Source organism: Oryx dammah, unplaced genomic scaffold, assembly GCF_014754425.2.
Source record: "Oryx dammah isolate SB20612 unplaced genomic scaffold, SCBI_Odam_1.1 HiC_scaffold_23, whole genome shotgun sequence".
NCBI lineage: Eukaryota > Metazoa > Chordata > Mammalia > Artiodactyla > Bovidae > Oryx > Oryx dammah.
Window position 1 is genome coordinate 9,935,801 of NW_024070207.1, and position 22,435 is coordinate 9,958,235.

The window sequence follows — 22,435 nt, forward strand, 5'->3', positions numbered from 1 at the left end:
TGCACTGTCCAATACATTAGCCACTATCCACACATAGCATTTGAGCACTTGAAATATGGCCAGTGTATCTGGGGGGTTGAATTTTAAATTTAACTTCATTTTCATTTTAGTTTTAATTTTAACAGCCACATTTTGCTAGCTGTATCACAACACACAGTTCAATTTTACAGTGTAAATATTTCCATTTAAAATGCAAATCTGTCCAGATTAGGAGTCTGGATTTTTTATATTAAGGTTTGTGGTATAGTAAATAACATCTGTGGTTAAAACAGGGTGAGAATATTTAGGTTCAAAGATCAGTAGATCTGGGTGAGTTTACTTAGAAAAAGCTTCACTAGGGGGACCTCCAAGTCCCTATTTATTGTTTTTGGGTGCTTGGATTTTGAAGACAAATAGTATTCTCTCTCTTTTATTTGCAGCTTTGATATTTATATAGCCAAAATATTGACGCTACAACTCCAAAAAGCATGTATTTGAAAATTTTACTATCTTTTGAGGATATTATACTGAACACATCTTATAATTTGTGTTCATGCCTTCTGACACTGTTATACCTTTGCAGTTTATTACCTTTCTGCAGAAAACTATTTTCTTGCAAGTGTTTTGGTGTGTCATTAGGCTAGGTAAGAAGTTTGGGTGAATGTTCGAGATTTTGAGACAAATTTGTAGTAAGGTTTTCTGATTTCCTGTATTATGAGGTATGTAATATCATAGGAACTTCAAATCATCTATGTAGCACACACAATAAAATAATAGAATTTTAGAGCTGTAAAGAACCTTAGCTATTGTCTACATAGATACTCTCCCTTTCTCTCTCCCACCACTGTTCATAACTGCTTTGGGGCCTAGTCCAGAATTTCCTTATTTCAAAACATACAATATGAATAAATCTTCAATTGTTAGTTGCGTCTTTAGTATTAGCAAATTAACCCTGGTCAAAGCAGAAAGATTCTGAGGGAAAAAATTGCTAAAGTTTCTCTTCATATAAGCTTGTCTTATTTCTCACAAGATAATATTTCTGCATGAGGGGACACTCTTATTTAAAGAAAGTACATCACTATCTGAGTTTCCTAAGAAGAAGAATGACCTTTAAAAATTCAGGTCTTTGAGTATCTGATTTTCATACGGTATACCTATATATTCATTTAAGTATTAATGTTTTAATCAAATCTATATGCTATATTTTTACAGGTGACCTGGGGACTCAGTCAGGCATTTTCCCCATGCTTAACTTACCTGAATTACTTAAAAGTAGATAGTGCCAGATTTTATGTTCCAAGGCATAATTTTGACTTTGTTTATACTGATATTTCATAAATCTATAGTACATTTAAACTCTCTCAAAAGTACATCATAAAATACTTATTTGATATTCACATCACAGTTTGTAAAGCTATTTGCTATGATTTTATTAATATTTTTTCTTTTTGAGTAACTATATTAATTTTTAACATTTATGAGATACTGTATACGTTTTACTTTGAGGAGGTAAAATAACAAACTGATAAATAAAACACATGCCCACAACTAGTCCATCTAATATTTCAATATTCTAAAGATTGTCTATAAATTTTAGCCTGCTGGAGAGGCCTCTCTCAAGTTCCTTTCCCATATTTTTCACACATGGTATAGAAACTAAAGCTGAACTCCAACCCTCCACCTCCCTAGGCACATTCTTAACTACTACCCAACTGAAAAAAGAAACTTTAGAAAAATTACTCTCCACTTCTCAAAGGTCATCAAAATTACTCTCCATTTCTCAAAGGACTGCCAAATCCAATGACTTGGTCTTCATCCTACTTGGCCTCCCTGACACTATTGATTCATTCCTTCTTGAAATTCTTTCTTGACTTTTGCAAAATAAACTGTTAAACATTAACTCCATTTTGACTGTTTAAACTTTGTGCTTTGAATCACCTGATGCTGCTGGGCAATTTTGAGGATTTTGCGAACTCCTTTGTCTGATGTCAATGGGCTTCTGAGCTTGTTCCAAAAGAGACCGCTGAGGAACACTAATGAAAAGACAGAAAAGCATGTGCCATGTCCTAACATTCAAAAAGGGAATGTATAACTCAACATCAAGACCAACAAACTTTTAAGTATATGGGTATATATCAAACTGAAAGTAGAGCTGAAGTAATATTTTCCAATTTCTGCAAATCGATTATTTTATCTAGAAAAGAGAAACAATTTCTAAATATAAAAAAACTGTCTCCATACAAGTATATGTTTCCTTCACATATCATGTTTATTTCTAAAAATTTCTATAAAGTTTCTTTAAACTAATATTCAGACTTTATCATTACCTAGGTAAAACAGCAATAATCAGAAATTTATAGTGTATGTGAGCATTTTAACATGATAAAAAACTGTTATTGTTATTTTAAATATTCTACTATTACCATCCTTATTTCAAATGCTTGGAATTTGTGATTTTTAAAGTCATCCTGCGTTAGATACATGAATAAATAGATAAGACACTTTGGTTTTCAGGATTCAAATTCAGGGAATATTTAGAAAGTTTCTTTGGACAAGCACTACTAAATTTTACAGTTGCTTTGAAATTTCTATATAGGAAGTACTTTGATTACTGATTTAGGCCTGGAACAGACAGGAGTCTTTTCTATGACCCTGAATTTCAGAAAAGACTCAAGGTTCAGTTAAATTTGTTTCATAAATGTAACCATATCTAAAGTAAATATATTTGCTATACATAAATTCAAAAACCTTTTAGTGATAAAAAACAACCAAAACCAGTTTAAAAGCAATATTGAATTTTTATATACCCCATTTTAACAATTTAATAGTCATACTGATTTTATATTATACCTATGATACCAAAACAGATACACAAAAACTAAACTGATTTCTCCTCCTTTGTTGTCAGAAGGATCATGACAACTCATTCACTGAATGCATAGTAAGAGAAAGTTCCCAATTTTGCTTTAAAGTTTTTCAAGATTTCTTTCTACCAGTTAAATCTAAATGACATAAATTCATGAGTGTTTCAAAAAATAATAAGACAGGAATATACATACTAAATACCATCAGCTCTATGCCATCTGACCATACTGTGCAGAATCTTGAATACAGTAAGTATTCACGGAATGACTGAGTGAATGAATATAGGCTAAGTTCTCTCTAGTATGAGTTGGGAGTTGGAGGGGGTATGATTTTCAAGGAACATCTATATTAAAATTTAGCAGTCAAACATAACACATGGCATACAACATCTAAAATATGAAACATGACTTTGAAAATTAGTGATTATTATCAATAGTATAGAGGTAAAAATTACAGTGATTGGTATAAAACAATGATATAATACTGAGTTTTAGATGTGATTTTCCTTATAGGTCATTTCAGGTTTGCCCATTCTGTGGCATTAGCTGCTGAGGTTATCAATTGTATGTGTGTTTTACCATGTACTACATGATGTACTACATGATAAAATATGTAATTGAAGTATACCTGATACACTAAAATATCGCATTTTTTATTGTAAATTACTAATTGAAAGCTTTTCAAGAATTCACTGTTGTTCCTTCTATTAAATTGTGAATCTTACCAGCTAATCATCAAACTAAATAACACTGAGACTGCAGTATATTCAAATATGAAAGATCTAGTTAATGGATTGTTGCAGTTTTGGGGTTTTAAATATCGGCCAGTGATATCATTGATGACTCTGTTGTCACTAATATTTTAATTTTGAATTTACATAGAACTTAGTGTCAAATAAATAAGCAGTAATATTTCATATGATAGTAAATCAGAGTAATCTGAATATAGAAATCAGAGATACATGCCTTGAGGAGAACTTGACACGATGTGCACGACCCTGGCTGTAAGGCATAGAAGCAGGTCTCTCTTGAACCTTGAGATAAAATGCAAAACTTCAGTAGAATTCTCGATCATACATTTTTTGAGTTACTAATTGATGGGAAAATGTCATTCTTCACATAGAGATATTTTCTTAAAAACCCAACTTATAAAATCTCATTTTCATAAATCATATTTTCCTAATTACTTACAGTATGACATTAGGACTGCTTAACCAAAATCTTTGAATATAGCCTTGAATTTTAGTATAACAACAGATTATGGAGATCATATAGTCAAACACCCTCATTTTATTATTGAGGAATCTATATCCTGGAGATGGAAAATGACTTTTCCAAGTATTTACATCAAGTCAAAGAATATCTTTAATCAGACGGTAGGCCTCCTGCCTGATAATTTAACGTTCCTTTTATGTTATCATATTACTTTTTATATCAAGTTCAAACTTCTTGCCCAGAATTGAAATTCAAATTTTTCACCCACTTACCCTTCTAAGCTAATACTAAATTTTCAAAAGTTGTAACATACACACATACATTATTCAAACGTCTCAAGAGTTTAAAGTGTTTAATCTTTAAGGTAGTATGTCCTTTTATCATATCATAATCAGTGTTTGAAACAATTTTCAATTCTAAACAAATTAATTTTATTTTATTAATTATTCATTCATCTAATACAGCAAAAGACTTGAGACAGAGCACATATAATGAGCCCACTTCCATCTATGGTACAGATTTACTTTCTGCCAACATTAGTATATAGGGCCATGAAGTGTTGCCTTGCCTCATTTAATTTTATATCTCTAGGTTTCTACTCAAAATAGTTTTTAACTACCCCCCTCAAATAGGTCATTCTGACATTCAACAAAGCAGTCACACTAGATTCTTTAGAAAGGAAAATTCAATGTTACAATGAAAAATAAATTTAGTATTTTCATGCTGATGAAATCATTCTATAGTTTCTAGAAACTATATTAACCTTACTATGCTATTTTTTTCCTCTTATGTAGCAACCTATCAAGGTTTTCTTTATACTCCAACAGATAGATTAGAAATGAAAAATGTCAATCATTCACATGTTTTGCTAATGAATGTTTTCCAATACAACCAGATGTTTGGCAGTATGCAAGACAAGCATCTGACTGACTGTTTCCACTTTTGATTCAGATAACTGGCATCATACTGACTCCGTCCAGGCCTCTTGGTTCATGAAGCTAATCTTTGAAAGTTTATTGAAACTAGTTAACCAGAGGCCAAAATTAGAGATAAAGGTCAATAATAAGAAAGGCTAATGACTAATATGAATAGACTGTATTTTTTCTGAAAATTGGGGAGAAGAAAATGATTAGTAAGAATGGCATATATTAAGGCAAATGATGTATTCCAAACCAATCTTATACAGCTCGTTTTATTTTGGGCTTAATGTATCATGCTTATGTAATAACTGTCATCTGGGGTAAGAGTAAAGTCATCATTTAATACGGCAGAGAGGGGGACATATTGCCTCTTGTAATTAAATAATACAATCCAGCATATGTTCTATCTGCCACTAACTAGTATTGATAAAGCAGTGCTCTGTTATTCATTTCAAGAGACTGTTATTATCAGAAATAACATATTTAAAAAGGATAAGTGTCCATGGCATACATCATAATAGACTACTGTGAAGTATCTTGAAAGAAATAGATAGTGATCTTGGGTGCTTGTCCTGATTAAGAGTAGCAATGACTCACTATTAATAAAACAAGAATGTCTGAGTTCTTCACCAATCCACCTATCTGCACTTAGTGACCAAAAAAGTTTTAGATAGCTACTAATAGCTGTAAGGAATGCTGTCTATAATGACAGGACCTTGTCCACACTCCTCACCAATACCATGTACTAAATAGTTATTAAAAAACTTGTGAAAACAAAAGTCAATCTGGACACCAGAACTGACATGATTATTCCCATAAATCTAAGAAAATAAACGATACGTTAAAATGAGCCAGACCCTGTCATAATCTACATCTCAGAAAGAGATATAAGCTGAACTACTGAATTTTTCATGGGCAATATTTTTACTTAAAACAATGACTGAGGAGACAAACTGATTATTCAACTTGGGTATCTGGCAGGCAGTTTATTTAAAATCAATGAAGTAAGCCTGCCAAATCAAGGAAAAAACAATTGATGTTATTTGTTAACAATGATAAAACTGAGCTTTCAATAACAAAGTAAAATTTTAGACTCATCTATCACTGTGCACTTGACAGCTTATCAATACTCAACAGTTTTATGATGAAATTGATGATATTAATTAATGCTGTTTTTGGTGTTGTGAAATAAAATGCATATTTGGAAAGAACCACATACACAGTGAACCAATATTTTCCAACTGATCAATGCATGAAGATATAAAATAGTGTATGCACAAAACATCTATTCATAGCTGATTAGATGGATTTTAATATTACTGAATATCCAAAATCTCACTGATATGGTTTTAGACTCCACTTTTCTAGTTGTGGTGTATTATCAAAGAATATGCACAATTCTCTGAAAAATCTAGGGAATTTCTCCCTGTTCAATCACAAACATGTGCGAAGCTAGCTTTGGCTCATATGCTTCAACAGTTGGCCTGGCTGGCTAAGTCAGTAGAGCATCAGACATTTAACCTGATGGTCCAGGGTTCATGCCCCCACTCAGGTGTTAGTCTATCTTTTGGGCTTCCCTGGTGGCCCAGAGTGGAAAAAACCTGCCTGCAATGTGGGAGATCTGGGTTTGATCCCTGGGTTGGGAAGATCCCCTGGAGAAGGGAATGGCTACCCATTCCAGCATTCTTGCCTGAAGAATCCCACGGACAGAGTAGCCTGGCAGGCTACAGTCCATGGAGCCGCAAACAGTCAGACACAACTGAGTGACTAACACTTTCACATTTTCTTTTCAAACAACATATGGTAACAGATTGAATGCAGAAGCAGATATGAGAATCCAGCTGTTACCTATTAAGCAAGATGAAGAATTGTTATTTCACTAAAATTTGCTTCTTATATTAACATCTAATAGTTTTATTACTTTTTAAACAAAGTGATAGATATTTTAAATTTTTGGTATTAATTTATAATACGTTATATATTCAATGACATGATCTGAGTAAACAAAAGCTTTCTTTGGGTCTTCAGTGTTTAAGAGTATAAAGAGATTTTGAGACAAAAAAAGTTAAGAACCATTGTTCCATGCACTTATTAGTGTCACAGTAACTCATATTGAGAGACTTACCTCATTTTCTTTAGGATCTGGAATGTATGGCTGCAATGGTTCTATTTGGACTTCAGCCTGAATCGAATGAAATGCTTCATCATTATCTGATGATTCATCTCCTTTGTCCTTGAAACAAAAAGGAAAATATATATCTTACTTGCTGTTAAACTGTAAACTATAGGAGCAATTATCATCACCTTACTGTTCAATTAAAAAACAATTTTTCAAGATTCAAACTGATTTAAGTGTAGTTTCTAGTAGTTTTTGGTTCTGCATCCCTTTCAGCATCTGAGTAATGCTACAGATTCTTTGTAGAAAAATGCATATAGAAAGACACATGTCTCTTCATATATTTTAGGGGGTCATTGACCACATGCAGCTCACTTTATTAGACCCAGGTTAAAAATCTCTGGTCTAAAGCTTAACTCATGAACCCAAAACTCTAACATTTAATGAGTGGTTATAATTACAAAGTTTGGTCCTCCTGAGCAATGGAAGATCTGCAATACAGCAGTGCAAATATTTCTTTTTGAGTCCTAGGAGTTTAGGCAAGTTTCTGTTTTCCCATTTAAGCCAATCGGCATTTCTTCAACACAAAGGGAATAATGGAAATGTGTTGTCTTTCTTTCTAGTGAGTTGAAATCACACATACATCTTTAAATTCTAATAAATTTTCAGGTATTTTGAAAGACCTATGACTTGATTACAACAACAAGAATTTTCTTTTTCTTTGTATTTCCCTTGACAGTTACACATAAAGGCAGGAATACCTATACAAGATCCTAGGTTTAGTAGGGTTTAGTACTAGGATTAGTAGCTATTATTTAGTGACTTTTTCTTCCATTTTAGAATGGCTTCTTACATAAATATTTAAAACACTGAAAGAGAATAAGTAATGTGTTATGCTACTAATACCATGAGTCTTGCAGGAATGCATAAAAGTCTTTTTTAAAAATGCAATTGTTACTAGGGCTCATTGGGAATAGTCATTAGCATTTTAGATTGCTTAATGTCTGGCAAATATTAGCACTTTGCACTCTTGCAATTCCTTCTCTATTTGGTTTCCTTTGCTTCTTATCTGTCAGATTTGGGGGACTAGACAATTATTTCCCCTTTTGGGTCTTGCTTCTCTTGTTGCTTTTACCTTTTCTCATGTTAAACATGTCTGGGAAACAGCATTTGCTCAATTAACACAATGGCCACAAACCAAACACTCCCTTACTGAGACATTCAGACAAGGCTGATTTGTAATAACTACATTAATTATTATTAGATAAGTGGTTTTGATAGGGTTTAATTTAGGATCTTCACAATGATTCCTTTTATATAAACAGATACTGTGAAGTATTAGAAAACGACTGCTCTCCTGGTATTTTTGACCTCTTTAATTTGCTTATGAAGCCCACAAACCCTTCAGTAACAGATTAGATTTGCCAGATTGAATCCACCAACTACAGCCAAATTATCTATATATCTATTTATATTAGGGAATTTTGAAGAATGAAGTTTTATTAACTTGAATTTGTAACTTGTGCCATGTTCTATGCAGGTACTTCACTGATGTAAAATGGGTGGAAAATAAGTGAGACAAGTCATACTTATGGTAAGCATGTACAAAATGTTTAACTTTTAATATCCTAAAGTACAAAAACTAGTGCAATTCTCTTAAATAGCATGTTCAGCATTCTATGGGAGGAAAGAGCAAAATAAACTTACTTAGAGATTAGAAGAACAAAACTGAATTTTTGTGTTTATTTTAATGAGTTATATTTTTAATTTTGACCTATGAAAGTAATTTTTAAAGATCCAAACTAGTACCTTTAAGTGTGCATATGATGTTGGTTAAGGAAATAATAGGTAGAAAATCAACTAATAATGAAAGCTATATCACTAAAGAGATATTAAGCAAATAACTGGATCATTCAAATAAATCTTTCTTTCTCAAATTTAGTCACAATTATTTGGAAATTTCAGGATAATTTACTTGAAACCCAAATTATTTAATCTCTGAGACACAATGGACATTTGTTTCATTTGCTTTTACAGAGGGATCACCTGAGTATGAACTAGCATATTTTCTCTGCATATTTGACTTAGGAAAAATATCAGAAACCCTTACATTTGCAACTTGTCTCAGTTCTTCCTCATGCTGATTAAAGATATCCTCCCATCTGCATTGGCGCCTTTGCCTATGGGCTTCTAAATCTGAGAGCTCAAACACTTCAGGTCTCCGTGACAGCTTTGCCCGAAACCTCTTTGGTGACAGTCTTTTTGCCAATGCCTGCCTTAGACTAGAAACTTTTGATTTTTTCTTCCGTGGTTGTTCTGGTTGAGAGTAAAACATGTCTGATGCCAGGTTTTCCATCAGGATTTGCAGTGGACCAAGCGGCTTTGAGTTATGTGCGTTTGGTGCTCGAAGTAAGTCTCTTGATAGTCCCTCTATGAGTGCTTGAACCGAGCCAACTGCCTGTGTGGGGTCTAGAGCCCAGGCTTGTGCTTGAGGTGACCATTCGGTTTGCCCCTCTACTGGAACGAGCACCTGAGTATCCAAATGGAGTGGCAACAGCACGTGGTGGTTCTGTGACAGTAGGGGCAGGAACACTTGGGCATGGACTCGTAATGACTCGGGCTCCTCTGCCTCCATCTCTGCCTGTGTAGGCTCTGCAGCCTGTTCCTGTACCTCTGGCTGTTCGGGTGCCCCATTCTGCTGCAGCGGCTGCTCAGGTATGTGGTTCTGCCTCTGCTGTTGTTCAGGGACCCGGCCATGTCTTTGCTGTTGTTCAGGCACCCGATCTTGCCTCTGAAATTCCTCTGGTACCTGATCCAGATCCTGGGGCTCTCCTGATGCCTGGGGTTGGCCCTGAGCCTGCTGCTTTTTGGATACCTGGGCCTGTACCTGTTGAGGCCTAGGGGCCTTCACCTGAGCCTGTAGTGGCATAAACATCCAGGCTGTCCTCTGTGGTCGTGGAGGTGCCTTCATCTGCATCTGAAGGGGCATAGATGCCTTAGCCTTCACCTGAGCCTGTAGTGGCATGAACATCCGTGCAGCCCCTTGTAGTTGCTGAGGTGCCTGGGCTTGCCCCTGTAGAGGCCTAGGTGTACCGTTCTGAGCCTGTAGTGGCATGAACACCCTGGCAGCTCCCTGGAGATGCTGAAGGGCCTGAACCTGTGGCTCTTCTCGGTCAGGTAACCACCTTGGTTGAGAGGGTTCTCCATGCAGGACTCTAAGTGGTCTGCATCTACTGCTGGTAGGCAGTCTCAGAAGCTCATGAGTACAAGAAGGTCCCCTAGAAATAAATGTACAAATGGTTGCCATACAATTAGTGTTGTCAGTAGAGTGATGTCATTCAGGGGAGATGCTTTTATTTTTAAAAGATGAACATTTTTCTGCAATAAAGATACTTCCACTATATCTTTTTTGAATCATTCCTGTAATGTCTGAAAGTCTTTACATTAGCAATATATTCAATATTAATGGCCTGATAATCTAGTTGATCATTCTATCATCAGAAATTAAGGACTCTTTGAGTAGTAATAAAATTTTTTCCTCAACATTTCCATTCAAATATCTCTTGAAAATAGAGATCTTATTTTATCTGAAAGGATTAAGTTTCTTTGAGTTAAACACAACAATATGGAATCAACTGTCTTACATGAACTGCTAACATCAAATTATATATGTAAGTTATCTAACGCACCTGAATCTTCTCATGGTATACTGCTCCTTAATAGCTTCTTCTCTTTCAAAGATCAGAGGTATTCCTTTTATGAAATAGAAAAAAATAACTCATAATAATAAACAGAAATTAATAAATCCACCTTAGTCAATTTGCACCCTTTACTGCTCAGGATGCTGAGTGAATTTACAAGAACAAGAGGGCTGTAACCCTTCACATCACATCTACTGGTGGTGTAGACAATATCCTTCTTCCTAGGCCTCCTTTTGTAGCACAGTTATTCCACAGAGACTAATTTCTCTCTGTATAGGAAAAAAATAGCAATCTGATTGCTGCAATTCTAAAGAGAAAAAATTGAAAAAGGTAAAGGGACAAAGGGACAAAGAGAAACTCCAGATGGTTGGTGAGCATGGCTTACAGGTATGTACTATGGATGGAAGGATTTTATGGTTTGGGCCCACACCTATCTTTGGTCCTTTTAATGAGGATCTTGAAAATGAGGATCAGGATCTTTGGTCCTTTCAATGAGAAGGCAAAAATCTAAATTCTGGTTTTTACAACTAACACACTGAAAATGTTTGGCATCTTTCCTGTCACCTGTGCTGCACTGAAATACAGACACTTATAGACAAAAGAGTTTCCTTTTGAATTTCCTATATTAAAAAGTAGGACAACTATATTGACATCATCCATCAATTTCTATATAAATGTGACTTTTCCTGCAGATTACATTTTGGAAATTTTACAACTCTGGAAATTAGTGAATTCTCAACTAGATGTGGTACCCATTTGAGATTGGTCGACTTTTATGATGATGCTGGTCCAATAAATTCTCTACCATGGTTAAATACATTAATTCCTTCTGCTTCTCACTCCAAAATAAGATATGTATAGTTATGTAGATGGAAGAAGATTGGCTGCAGTCAATCCTATAGTGCATCTGAGAATGCCTGCTATCTTTTTCAGGCTCCCCACTTTGCATTCCACTATCACTCAACTCTGCATATGGTGCCCTAAACTAAATGCAAACTGTGGCATATAACCTATAAAGTTGGAACTTTCTAAGTAGTTTCCTCTAGATTTGAATCATCCTGTCATTTTTGGCATTAATATCTAGACGCTTAATTTTATTTGCATAAATTGTGCTTTGTTAATTACATCTTAAAGTTGGAGATTAATACATAAAATCAACTATGTGCAGTAAAATGAAGATTTACATATCCTACCTTTTTTCTGTCTCTTTTTAATGATTCCAGTAAGATGCTTCTTTAATGACTCAACAACATGTCCTTCATTTTTTATATTCCGAACAAATGGGTGATGAAGCATGTTTGCAGAAGTAGGACGAAATAGGAAATTTTTTATCATGCACTTTTCCATGAAATCATGGAACTTGCGGGACCTGAAAGAAATGAATCAAAGAGGTAAAAGAGCATTGTCAGGTATTCCACACCTCCCACCTCCACCCACATGCCACTCTGAAGGTCATATTTTTGGAGAGAGTTGTCTTAGCTGTAATAGTCTTTTCAATAACCAGATATCCTATAGCTTGACAATGTACATTACACAGCAATGCCATTCAAGCCTCAGAAGAGGCTGGAGTCAATGATATTTTCTACCCAAACAATAGTAGAAACTTCAGTGAGTTCAGGAGAATGTGCGTGGTAAAAAAAGGCGAGTGGTGGGATGGCAATTAAGTGGTGGATGTGATTTATGCAGACCATGAGACCAGACTGGTCATCCCACAGTAGTTATATTTTGAAGCCTGAGTGTTTTGCTTGACTATGTGCACTTTGAGCTCTAAAGCTGTCCATGTAATGATCCAGAAAAGGGTGTTAATAGCACCAGGACTGATTAATTTTATAAAATGGTCCATGGAAACAGATGTGACCAGAAAGCCTGCATCTGTGGGAAGGGTTAAATTTAATCACAAGGAAGAATATCAGCAACTGAATCATAGTAACCACTTTTACCAGGGCAAGTAATATATACTGAGAATAAGCAAGAAATTCACGTACTAGTTCCAAAAACTTCAGGAAGAAAGATTCCCAAGTTTAGTTGGGCTGTAGCACTCTGAGAGAACAAGTCCTCTTTAGGTTCTATGGATGTTTAGTTTTATGGGTCAAACGACTGGGCTATATATCACAATCACTGACTGCCTATGTAAGCTCAGTGAGAAACTTCACAAAAGGCTTCCATTGGTCCAGCCCATTACAGGAGATAAAACTGAATATGTCACTAATGCCAGGACAGTACTGTCATGATAATATACCATGGAGAGTATTATTTCTATTTGGCTAGCTAGCTCTTAATGAACAGTAGTCATTTAGAGTCCTTAAGGTATCCATTTTTAGGAAATATTGTCCAATAAGGATGTGGAAACAGGACTGATCAAATGAATTAAAACTTCTTTGCTATATAAAAATATCAAGTTAATGTGTTTAAGAGATTAAGTCATTCATCTTTACCATCCACTGGATTTGACTTTGGGAGCAGATTCTCGCAAAATAACAAATAAGGCTTCCAAAGGTTGAAGGTTACACAGGGCTGCAAAGGAAAATAGATAAGTTTAGAATGAGTGAGAAAGGTAACTACAGAACAAACTCCTAATTCCAGAGGGGATTCTCCGTGTTCTTTCACATACCATGTTGAATAGACACTGAAGAATAGACATGAAAGAAGGTAGTTAGAGGAAAAGCTGACTTTAATACAAGCTGTCCATTATATAAGATACTTAAGCTTCACTATTTCCAAATAATAATCAATTACACTAGGTTAAATTTTTGAAATGTGTGATTGATGATTTATATCTAGAGAAGCCAAAAATACAGGTGGAGTCAAGTACTCTTCTGTGCTTGTGTACTGCCGGTATCCTCCCCAGGTGTAAAACTGGAATATGTAATTATAGGCTGAAAAGTCAACCATACTAGTAACTATGCACAAGAATATGCAAACAATGATTTAGTAGTCTAAAAAGATGAGAATAATCTGGTTTGGAAGCTAACAGTCCTAGGAAAAGAAGTAGATGCAATGTAACTATTAAGAAGGGGCCTCCTAGGTGGCACTAGCGGGTAAAGAACCTGCCTGGCCAGTGCAGGAGACATAAGAGACATGGGTTCGATCCCCGGGTCTGGAACATCTCCTAGATGAGGGCATGGCAACCCACTCAAGTATTCTTGCCTGGAGAATTCTCATGGACAGAGGACCCTGTTGGGCTACAGTTCATAGTGTTGCAAAGAGTCAGACACGACTGAAGCGACTTAGCACGCACACACAACTATTAAGAACACACCCTCTAGATTAGATCATCTGTGTTCAAATCCTAATTCTACCTTTGTGACCTTGGGCAAATTACTTACCTCTCTGTGCTTTGGTTAATTCATCTTAAAAACATGAAATATATCAAGAAATTCCTTCAAAGAGTTGCTATGAGGATTAAATGGCAACGTACCTATAAAAGTGTCTGGCACAGAGTAAGCACTTAATAAATATTAGCTATTGATATTATAAGAAAGATTTTAACTATCGGGCACCTCAATTCTGTGCAAAATTACTAGACTTTCATTCTCTTTTTCAGAAACACAACCATACAAAGAAAAGGCTATTCCAATGTGTGGTATATAAATTCATTACCTCATTGGCTTGGGAATTCTGGGCTTTTCAATAAGTATTTAAATATGTGTCTCACTTTACTTATTTCCTCTTGTGTTTTGATTAAAGAAAACTGGCAGTGCAATAATTCCCCAAAGGAGAGCCATAGTGTAAATTTCACCTAATACTAAAAGTGTGTCATTCATGTGAGGACAATTTGATATTAATAACTCTTCAGAGGAATCCTTCCTCTCCCAAAATATATCTCAAAAAACAAAAATCTCCAGTGCCAAATTGGCCTCATAGTAGTATAAAGAAAGTCCCCAGGGTAATTTCATTAGAATAAGATAAAGGCAATTGTTCAAAGGTCAAGCTTTATATAAATTAATAGAAGGTGCAGTGACCTGATCTCCATACCTGACCATACCATAGCTTTAACCCATGCCCTTTCTGTGATATGTCATATTCCAAGGGACACCAGAGATTCTTAACAATTATAATACCACTATTTCTACTCCTTGAAGTTACTCCCATTAGCCATGAAACACAGTGCTAACACAGGAGATATTGTACAGATGAAGCACTTAGGAACATGGGAACCTACAGGATCTGCTTGGAGAGGGAAAAGCAAGGCAGTTGCAAGCCCTGCCCCATGACATACACACTTCAGGCACTTCTCTCACTTCTCATCAATACTATGAATGTGTTTATCACTTATAGTCTTGGATTTAGGTATTGAGAACAGCAAATATGCCCTGTTTATGGGATTATACATTTGCTGGTTATTAATCATTTATACTCAAGTTCACATTCCCCTTTTACTTTCCTACCAGAAGCAGTAACCTGAGAGAACAGCCTGCTGACAGGTTACTTCAATGAAGAGAGGGAGGGGAACAAGAGAAAATGGAGTCTGCTGAACAATGAGGGGCAATGGAGTGGCTGATAGGAGCATGGAAGGCACCACTGGTAGCGGGACTGACTCCAAAGTGGGGAGGAAAGCTTCCTTCTCAATACTGTTGACGATTGGCTCAATTAGAAGGAACTACTGGCGGATTTTCTTAACTGGCACAGTCTGAAGTATATAAGTCTAACTGTTCAGGAACCTAAATATTTCATCAGTGAATATGTACTGGAACGCCTTTAGATTCTGTTTGGTTATTACTATCATGACCAAATGTTACCGAGGCTAAATGGAGTCAATACTCAATCAGCCTAAAAGAAGATATCTTAACAGAGAAAAATAAAACCTCTTCTTACAGACATATCTGGCCATTCTAACTATGGCATTTCATAATTTGGGAAGACCATCATTTACAGTTTGGCACGTGGTGTGGCACCTGTGTGATCACTACAAGCTGACTGGTACAAGTGGCAGATTTGTACAGCATGTTTCCATAACTTTTAACCAACATCAAATATTATTACTCACGAGGAGCCCCTTCGGCCATTTCAATAGCAGTGATTCCCACGGACCACACATCACTCTGCAAAGGAAAAGATGACCAAAAAAAAAAAAAAGTCACTTAAAAGTGGGAAACGGATAGTATTTAGAATCTCTAAACAATCTTTGGCTGAGGGGAGGTACCAATGCCACAGCCATTTTATGGGTTTTCTTCATTACAGACTGATGTTATAGGAAGATATTATCTGACCCTATGACCAGCCAGTACTGTACTACACAAGTTGATATGGGTGGGGATTCAGTGAAAGGAAAATCCATCTTGGATGTATTGCTACTGTTACCTTAACTGAAATACCAAAAGGAATTTGTTGTAAAGAAGTCCAATCACATACTACTAGCTCTAAAGAAGTCAGATCTTAGGTAATTGATTTAACACTTTGTACCTCAATTTAACCCTATGTAAATTAGGGCTTCCCTGGTGGCTCAGATGGTAAAGAACCTGCCTGCAATACAGGAAACACAGGCAACATGGGTTTGATCCCTGGGTCAGGAAGATCCCCTGGAGAAGGGAATGGCTACTTACTCGAGTATTCTTACCTAGAGAATTCCATGGACAGAGGAGCCTGGCGGGCTACAGTCCATGGGGTTGCAAAGAGTCACACATGACTGAGTGACTAACACTTTCTTTTTTTCACTCTCAAAATAGAGATGATAATAATAGGACCCATGTTATAGAACTAGCATAAATATTAAATGAAGTACTATATACATAAGCACTTTCAGGAGTTCCTTGAATACAGGAAACTAAGGACAGAATTACAATTCTAGAAAATTATACATTTTAGGAGGCTCTAGGAAATGATCTTCACTACTGTTAACTGTACTTTGTTTTTTAGAATGCAGAGAGGGCACAGGGCTAGAAGAGCACTGTTTGGCGTAATGACTCCTAAACAAGTTAACTGAATTCTTAAAATACCTGCTTATAGATGTCTTAGCTTCAAAGAGTTGTTGTGATGATATAAGTTTAAGTATTCTGTAAGTTATGTGGGACTGAAAATTTAAAATGTATAATTAATATGGGTGAAAGTCCTTGGAAGACTGCCAAAAACTGTACAGCTATAAAACATTATTGTTACAGCAAGTCACTTAAAGAGCATTATACTTCCATTGTCTCCATAGCTCCTAATAGCATTGGCTCTCAACAGATCTGCTTGCAAATCAGGCAGAGGGCATTTAAGGGAAAAGGAAAAGAGATGAAATTTGAATTAATCAACTTTGAGTATTGAGTCCTAGGTTCCACACAACGAAACCACAATGAATTGTTTGGATGAGTTATGATGTGGAGAGTGAGTGTGGTTTTTCCAGTCTATAGCAAATGGGGTGTTTTCTTTCCATATCAACTTTTAAAAATGTGTACATAGACGTATATTGTCCAAATTGCAGCTTCAGTGGAAATTTTAATAAATAGCATAAATTGTTACTTAATTTGTCTATTCCACTGATTTTCTGTGGTTTGGAGCTGAACCATGCCAAGGACTTTCTCCATTACCCTGAGTAATCAAATTATTATTTTTTTTTCTCTTTGGAACTAAGTTACTGTGGGGATTAATAATTGGCTTTACATTTATTCAGTTTTAAGTGTATAAAGCACTCTGTCCCTGGAAGTTAAATTTCCATATAAAGCCACATAATATAATATTCTTTACCAAGAAGTTGTAAGCAAGATGAACTAGACATTCTTCCTCAAATATGGATAACTCCCAATGGTCTACTTTGCCTACATTCTTAGAAAATATTATTTTTACACACATCATCAAACCACATATAGGAATAGTGGCTAGTACTTCCTATTTGAGTAGCGGTTTTTATTCTTTTATTTCATAATTTAAAATAAAAAGTCAAAAGTCCTTTACAAATTTTGTTTCCTACTATCTGAATCCTTACACTTACTCTGTAATCATAGGAGCGTCTGGGGTCCTCATCACAGTCAATCACTTCAGGTGCCATCCAGTATGGTGTCCCAATGAAGCTATTTCTCCTCCCATTAATTCTGCTCACCTGGGCACTCACTCCAAAATCCACTGCAAAATTCATTTGTCAAAATAATTAATGAGTAACAAAAAGCTCAATAAGTTATTGCTTTAACTTGGAAAGCCAATACAAAAGCCACAATGGATAACAGATTTTCATTCCAGCCCAGCAAACTTTACCATGAAGTCTACTCCAGTAACGCTGGGAAATAGGCTTTTGCTGGTATTTATGTTGGAAAGAGATTCAGCAGTGCTATTATAAATCTACAGTAGGTTTGGCTGAATGTTTACCATGAATATTAAAAATAAAGTTCCATCAGTATACCCTAAACCTCTAAAGTGATAACATATGTAGTGTTTGGACCTGCCACCAAGCTGGAAGAAGACCAGCACTATAAGCAACATCTAAGAAATCAAAAACTTATTAGTACTTTATTAGGAAGTCTCATTCATGATGTTAGAAAGTTCTACTACACTAATGAAGAAAAATAAATTTATGCTAAAATTTAGTTTAAGTTCTTCTACAGATCTTCTGAATCAGATGCAAATATTTAGTGTGGTATCCATATCTCAGCTTAGACTATTAAAGTTCAGTCTTCTATTCATCTGTGGGATATATTATATGAAAATATTTAGTATGGTATCCTCAGAAACAGACAGAAAAAAAGGCTAAAGTAGACTGGGGTTATTTAGTCCAGAAAAAATAAAACATGGATGAAAAATGAAGTAGATTTTCTAATTTAGAATGGTTTCCAGGAATCTAGAGGATGGCTAACAACCCTGACTGAAAAGTAGTTTAAAGAACTTAGGAAAAGAAAAGAAAAATTTAAAAGTTAAGAGTTTAAGGCAGTGTTAAAGGAAGGACTAATAAAAACAATGTCAACACAATGTCCATAATACATGAAAATCATTGGGTGTTGCACAATCTCATTATCTAGATACTTTTTTTTTTTTTCTGAGAATAGGTTACATCAGAGTTCAGCATTCTCACCACCCCTGAGGGCCAACTTTAAGGGCCAAGAAATATCTATGAAGGCCATAAGCTTATATATGACATTCAAAGAAGAAAAGGAAATGAGCAAAGACTGGAAGAAAAAAGTGATAAATGGAAGAAAAAGGAAAACAAGAAAAGCTGAAATTAAAAGCAGGGATGAGATCCCACCGGCGGCATCATTCATCTTTTCCTTGCTGACTTAGGGACCAGAATATGAGGGTTATTGATCAGTTACTCCCTTTGGGTTTTGCTTCTTCAACCTTCTCCTTATAACTTGTCATTTACAAATACTGTGGGATCTAAGAAATCTAAAAACCAATGTATAAGGGTTATATATAGATAAGAAGCCTGAAAAAATTTTAATCCAATGCTAAAAGATCTCTCCTACAGAGTCAAGTACATGATCTTTAGTGCAGGGACTTGGTGACAGCTTTTTCAGAGGCTTTTCGCTTACTTACAATTTCTCTTCTGTGATGCAGATGATAGGGTTGGCTAGCAACTTGACCCAAATATATGGGAACACTGCCACATGTGAACACACAATGTAGCTGTGTGACATACTGTATCCATGCTGCACATTTCACTGTGAGATCCAAATGACCCTCGTGTATTTTAACACAGTGTCTTAAAATTCTGTTTCTAGCTTTGTAGCTTTTAGACACAAAAGAACAATACATTTACTTCAAATTACTTTTAACTTACTGCAGGAACAATTATTACCACATGCTTCTTCCACAAATATTCAGTGAAAAGTATTCTTAGTGAATGAACAAAAACTCTATTCTGGTTATATTTATTTGGCAGGAACAATGGGAATGATCTTAAGATCATGCTAGAGATATGGTAGGGAAGCCCCTAGTGGCTCAGATGGTAAAGAGTCCGCCTGCAATGCAGAAGACCCGGGTTTGATCCTCGGGTCAGGCAAATCCCCTGGAGAAGGAAATGGCAACCTGTTCCAGTATTCTTGCCTAGAGAATCCCAAGGACAGAGGAGCCTGGTGGGCTATACTCCATGGGGTTGTGAAGAGTTGGACACAGCTGAGTGACTAATAAACACACACACAGACAGATATGGTAGGAAAGAATTGATATGATTAAATACAGGATTTGATGCCAGTGATTTTATGTTCTGTATCAATGAGGTCATCTGCCATTAAATAGTGCTGACATTATTATATGATATTATTTAGAAATCAACCAACAATATTTATTTTAAACATTAAAGAGCACAATATATTGTTCCCTGTGTGCCTGTGAGACAATATAAGAATTATTTTCAATTAATTATACCATTCTGAACCCTGGAACTGAAAGCTAGAAACTCTGGGTTTTAGATTTCTAATTCCGAATTTGATTTGGATATTACTGGAGCATCATTTCTAACTTATATCAGTTCTTTAAATATTTGAGGGAAAATTCCAATGAAGCAATTTGTGCTTAAGTAAATTTAAAAGTTCTTAGATATTCTTTGGAAAATACAGCTCTGTGATGTGGAAGAACTGTCTTTTTGTTTAATCCTTGTTCATGACACACTACTTGCACATGGTAAACACTCAATTAAATTGTTGAAATAAATATAATGGCAGATCCCACCAAGAGTACTGGAGTGGGTTGCTAGGCCCTCCTCCAGGGGATTTCCCCGACCCCAGGGATCAAACTCGCATCGCCTGTATCTCCTGTGTTGGCAGGCGGAGTCTTTACTACTGAGCCGCCTGGTAAGCCCAACAGAAGATAAAGCAATGACCAAAATGTAAAAGTCCCATTTCAAAACTGTTGTTCTCAAAATGATGTCTGAGAAACAGTTAGGTGCATCTTTCTCTTGTCCCACATCCCTTCCCAAACAAATTTTCAAATTTTGATTTATTTTGCAGGCAGGGACAACATAGTGTAAATAAGTAGAGGAGGATATTAGTGACATGAGAGAAAACAGTAATCTTAAAGGATTTTTCTCTGTTAAGATATTTTGGGGTTCATTTAAAGTATTACAAAAATAAACTTACCTAGTTTTACTTCAGCATTATGAGTCAGTAGCACATTTTGACCTTTGATGTCCCGGTGAATTACACGGTGTGAATGAAGATGAGCCAAGCCCTGCATATACATACATATATACATTTATATAACAAAGCAAGATCAATATAAAGTTTTTCTCTTTTTCTGGTACTGTTTTTAGCATTTTTGGAAAGACTTGTGGTAAAAGAAAATGGCCCAGATTTGCATTTTTCAGACAAATTCTTCTTCAGGCTGGAATTACTACAACCAGTTCCCAGAAATAGTACTTTCAGCTATAAGGAAAGGAAAATAAATCAGGACACCCATGAAAGAGAAAGAACACCAAAAATTAATACTTGTATATATTGGGCCACTTACCTTCCTTTCTAGTCTCCATTTTTCCAACTAACCACATGACTAAAGACCTGGATATCTGAACTAGCGTAGCTCTGCCATTGTTTTACTCTACTTATCCAACCATTTGTTTAGTCCAAAATATTTTCAAGTCAACCTTGTAGGCTGAGAATTTGGAGGAATATGGAAATTCACTTTAAAGTACTTGCCATTGGTATTGGTTTACCATGCTGTCTCCAGACCATTCACCACTAAAACTAACCCATGCCCTGGTTTCAGTGAGATTGCTCTACATACTAATAGGATATTAATAATAGAAATAACAGTAAAAACAACTAATATCAATTGAGTCCTTATTCTTTGCCAAGCACTGTGCTAAGCACTTTACATGGAGTCAACTCTTAAATCCTTACAGCAACCTTTTAAGGAAGATGCTAATTCCACCCCAAATTACAGGTGAGGAAAATGAGATTTGAAGAAATTAAGTAATTGACTCAGGGACACAAAACTAATACATGATAAACCAGAATTGAAACTCAGTCCAGAATTTGTACTCTTAACTACGTACACTATTACCATGAGTGAATCCAGTTAAGACAGCATTCTAATATTTTATCAGTGATGCTGTTCAGTTCTGTTAACATCCTTCTTGGGTAATTCTAAGCACTTAAGACACAAAGAAAAATTTGAGTTTGGTAGATCAAGAAGACTGTCATTTTCATCCAATTTGGTGTTCAAAATAAGGAATGTTTTAAAAGTTAAGACATTATTCAGAGAGGATATCTGTCTGCAAAAGAGTTGTAGATGATTTGGAGCCATTGAGTAAAACACAGATTTCTCAGCCTATCTTAATCTCCGATGATAGTGATATGCTTTAAAAAAAAAAAAAAAAGAACTCTAAAAATCAAAACTTAACACGATAAGTTATTATACCCACGATCCACCAAACACTGTAGTCTGACTCTGAAAGAGCCATTAAAAGCCATGATTTGGAATGACATTACATCAAAGCTGCTTTCTCTAAAGCCTTTTGGTTTTTTTCAGTATCCTGATCCAGAAGTTTAGAATTTTTAAACCATCCTATATGAACAAGTATAAGACACACTGTATATATTACCCCCAGGTTTTTTCAAGGTCAGGGGCAAATGACTATATGAATGCTCACCTGGAGGATTTCTCGGCAGATATAAGCAATCCAATCTTCCTTCAAACTCTGATTTCTGGTCATTCTCACTACATCAGTGACTGAGCCTGCTGCACATAACTCCATCACCATCTGCAGGGAAGCCAGCAAAGAAAGTATCAAGACTT

At 35.6% G+C, this 22,435-nt stretch overlaps 1 protein-coding gene across 2 annotated transcripts in view; it reads right to left on the reverse strand.

Moving 5' to 3' along the window:
- NRK (Nik related kinase) overlaps positions 1 to 22,435 on the reverse strand; it is a 125,930-nt gene that overhangs the window by 37,126 nt on the left and 66,369 nt on the right. For both annotated transcript variants that reach the window (XM_040264978.1, XM_040264977.1), the window contains exons 6-16: positions 22,290 to 22,400; positions 20,779 to 20,869; positions 17,706 to 17,836; positions 15,783 to 15,837; positions 13,231 to 13,309; positions 11,989 to 12,164; positions 10,784 to 10,847; positions 9,205 to 10,372; positions 7,104 to 7,211; positions 3,810 to 3,877; positions 1,918 to 2,012 (exon numbers count right to left, since the gene is read on the reverse strand). In XM_040264978.1, the coding sequence (XP_040120912.1) occupies positions 1,918 to 2,012; positions 3,810 to 3,877; positions 7,104 to 7,211; positions 9,205 to 10,372; positions 10,784 to 10,847; positions 11,989 to 12,164; positions 13,231 to 13,309; positions 15,783 to 15,837; positions 17,706 to 17,836; positions 20,779 to 20,869; positions 22,290 to 22,400 (2,146 nt within the window). The remainder of the gene's footprint in view (positions 1 to 1,917; positions 2,013 to 3,809; positions 3,878 to 7,103; positions 7,212 to 9,204; positions 10,373 to 10,783; positions 10,848 to 11,988; positions 12,165 to 13,230; positions 13,310 to 15,782; positions 15,838 to 17,705; positions 17,837 to 20,778; positions 20,870 to 22,289; positions 22,401 to 22,435) is intronic.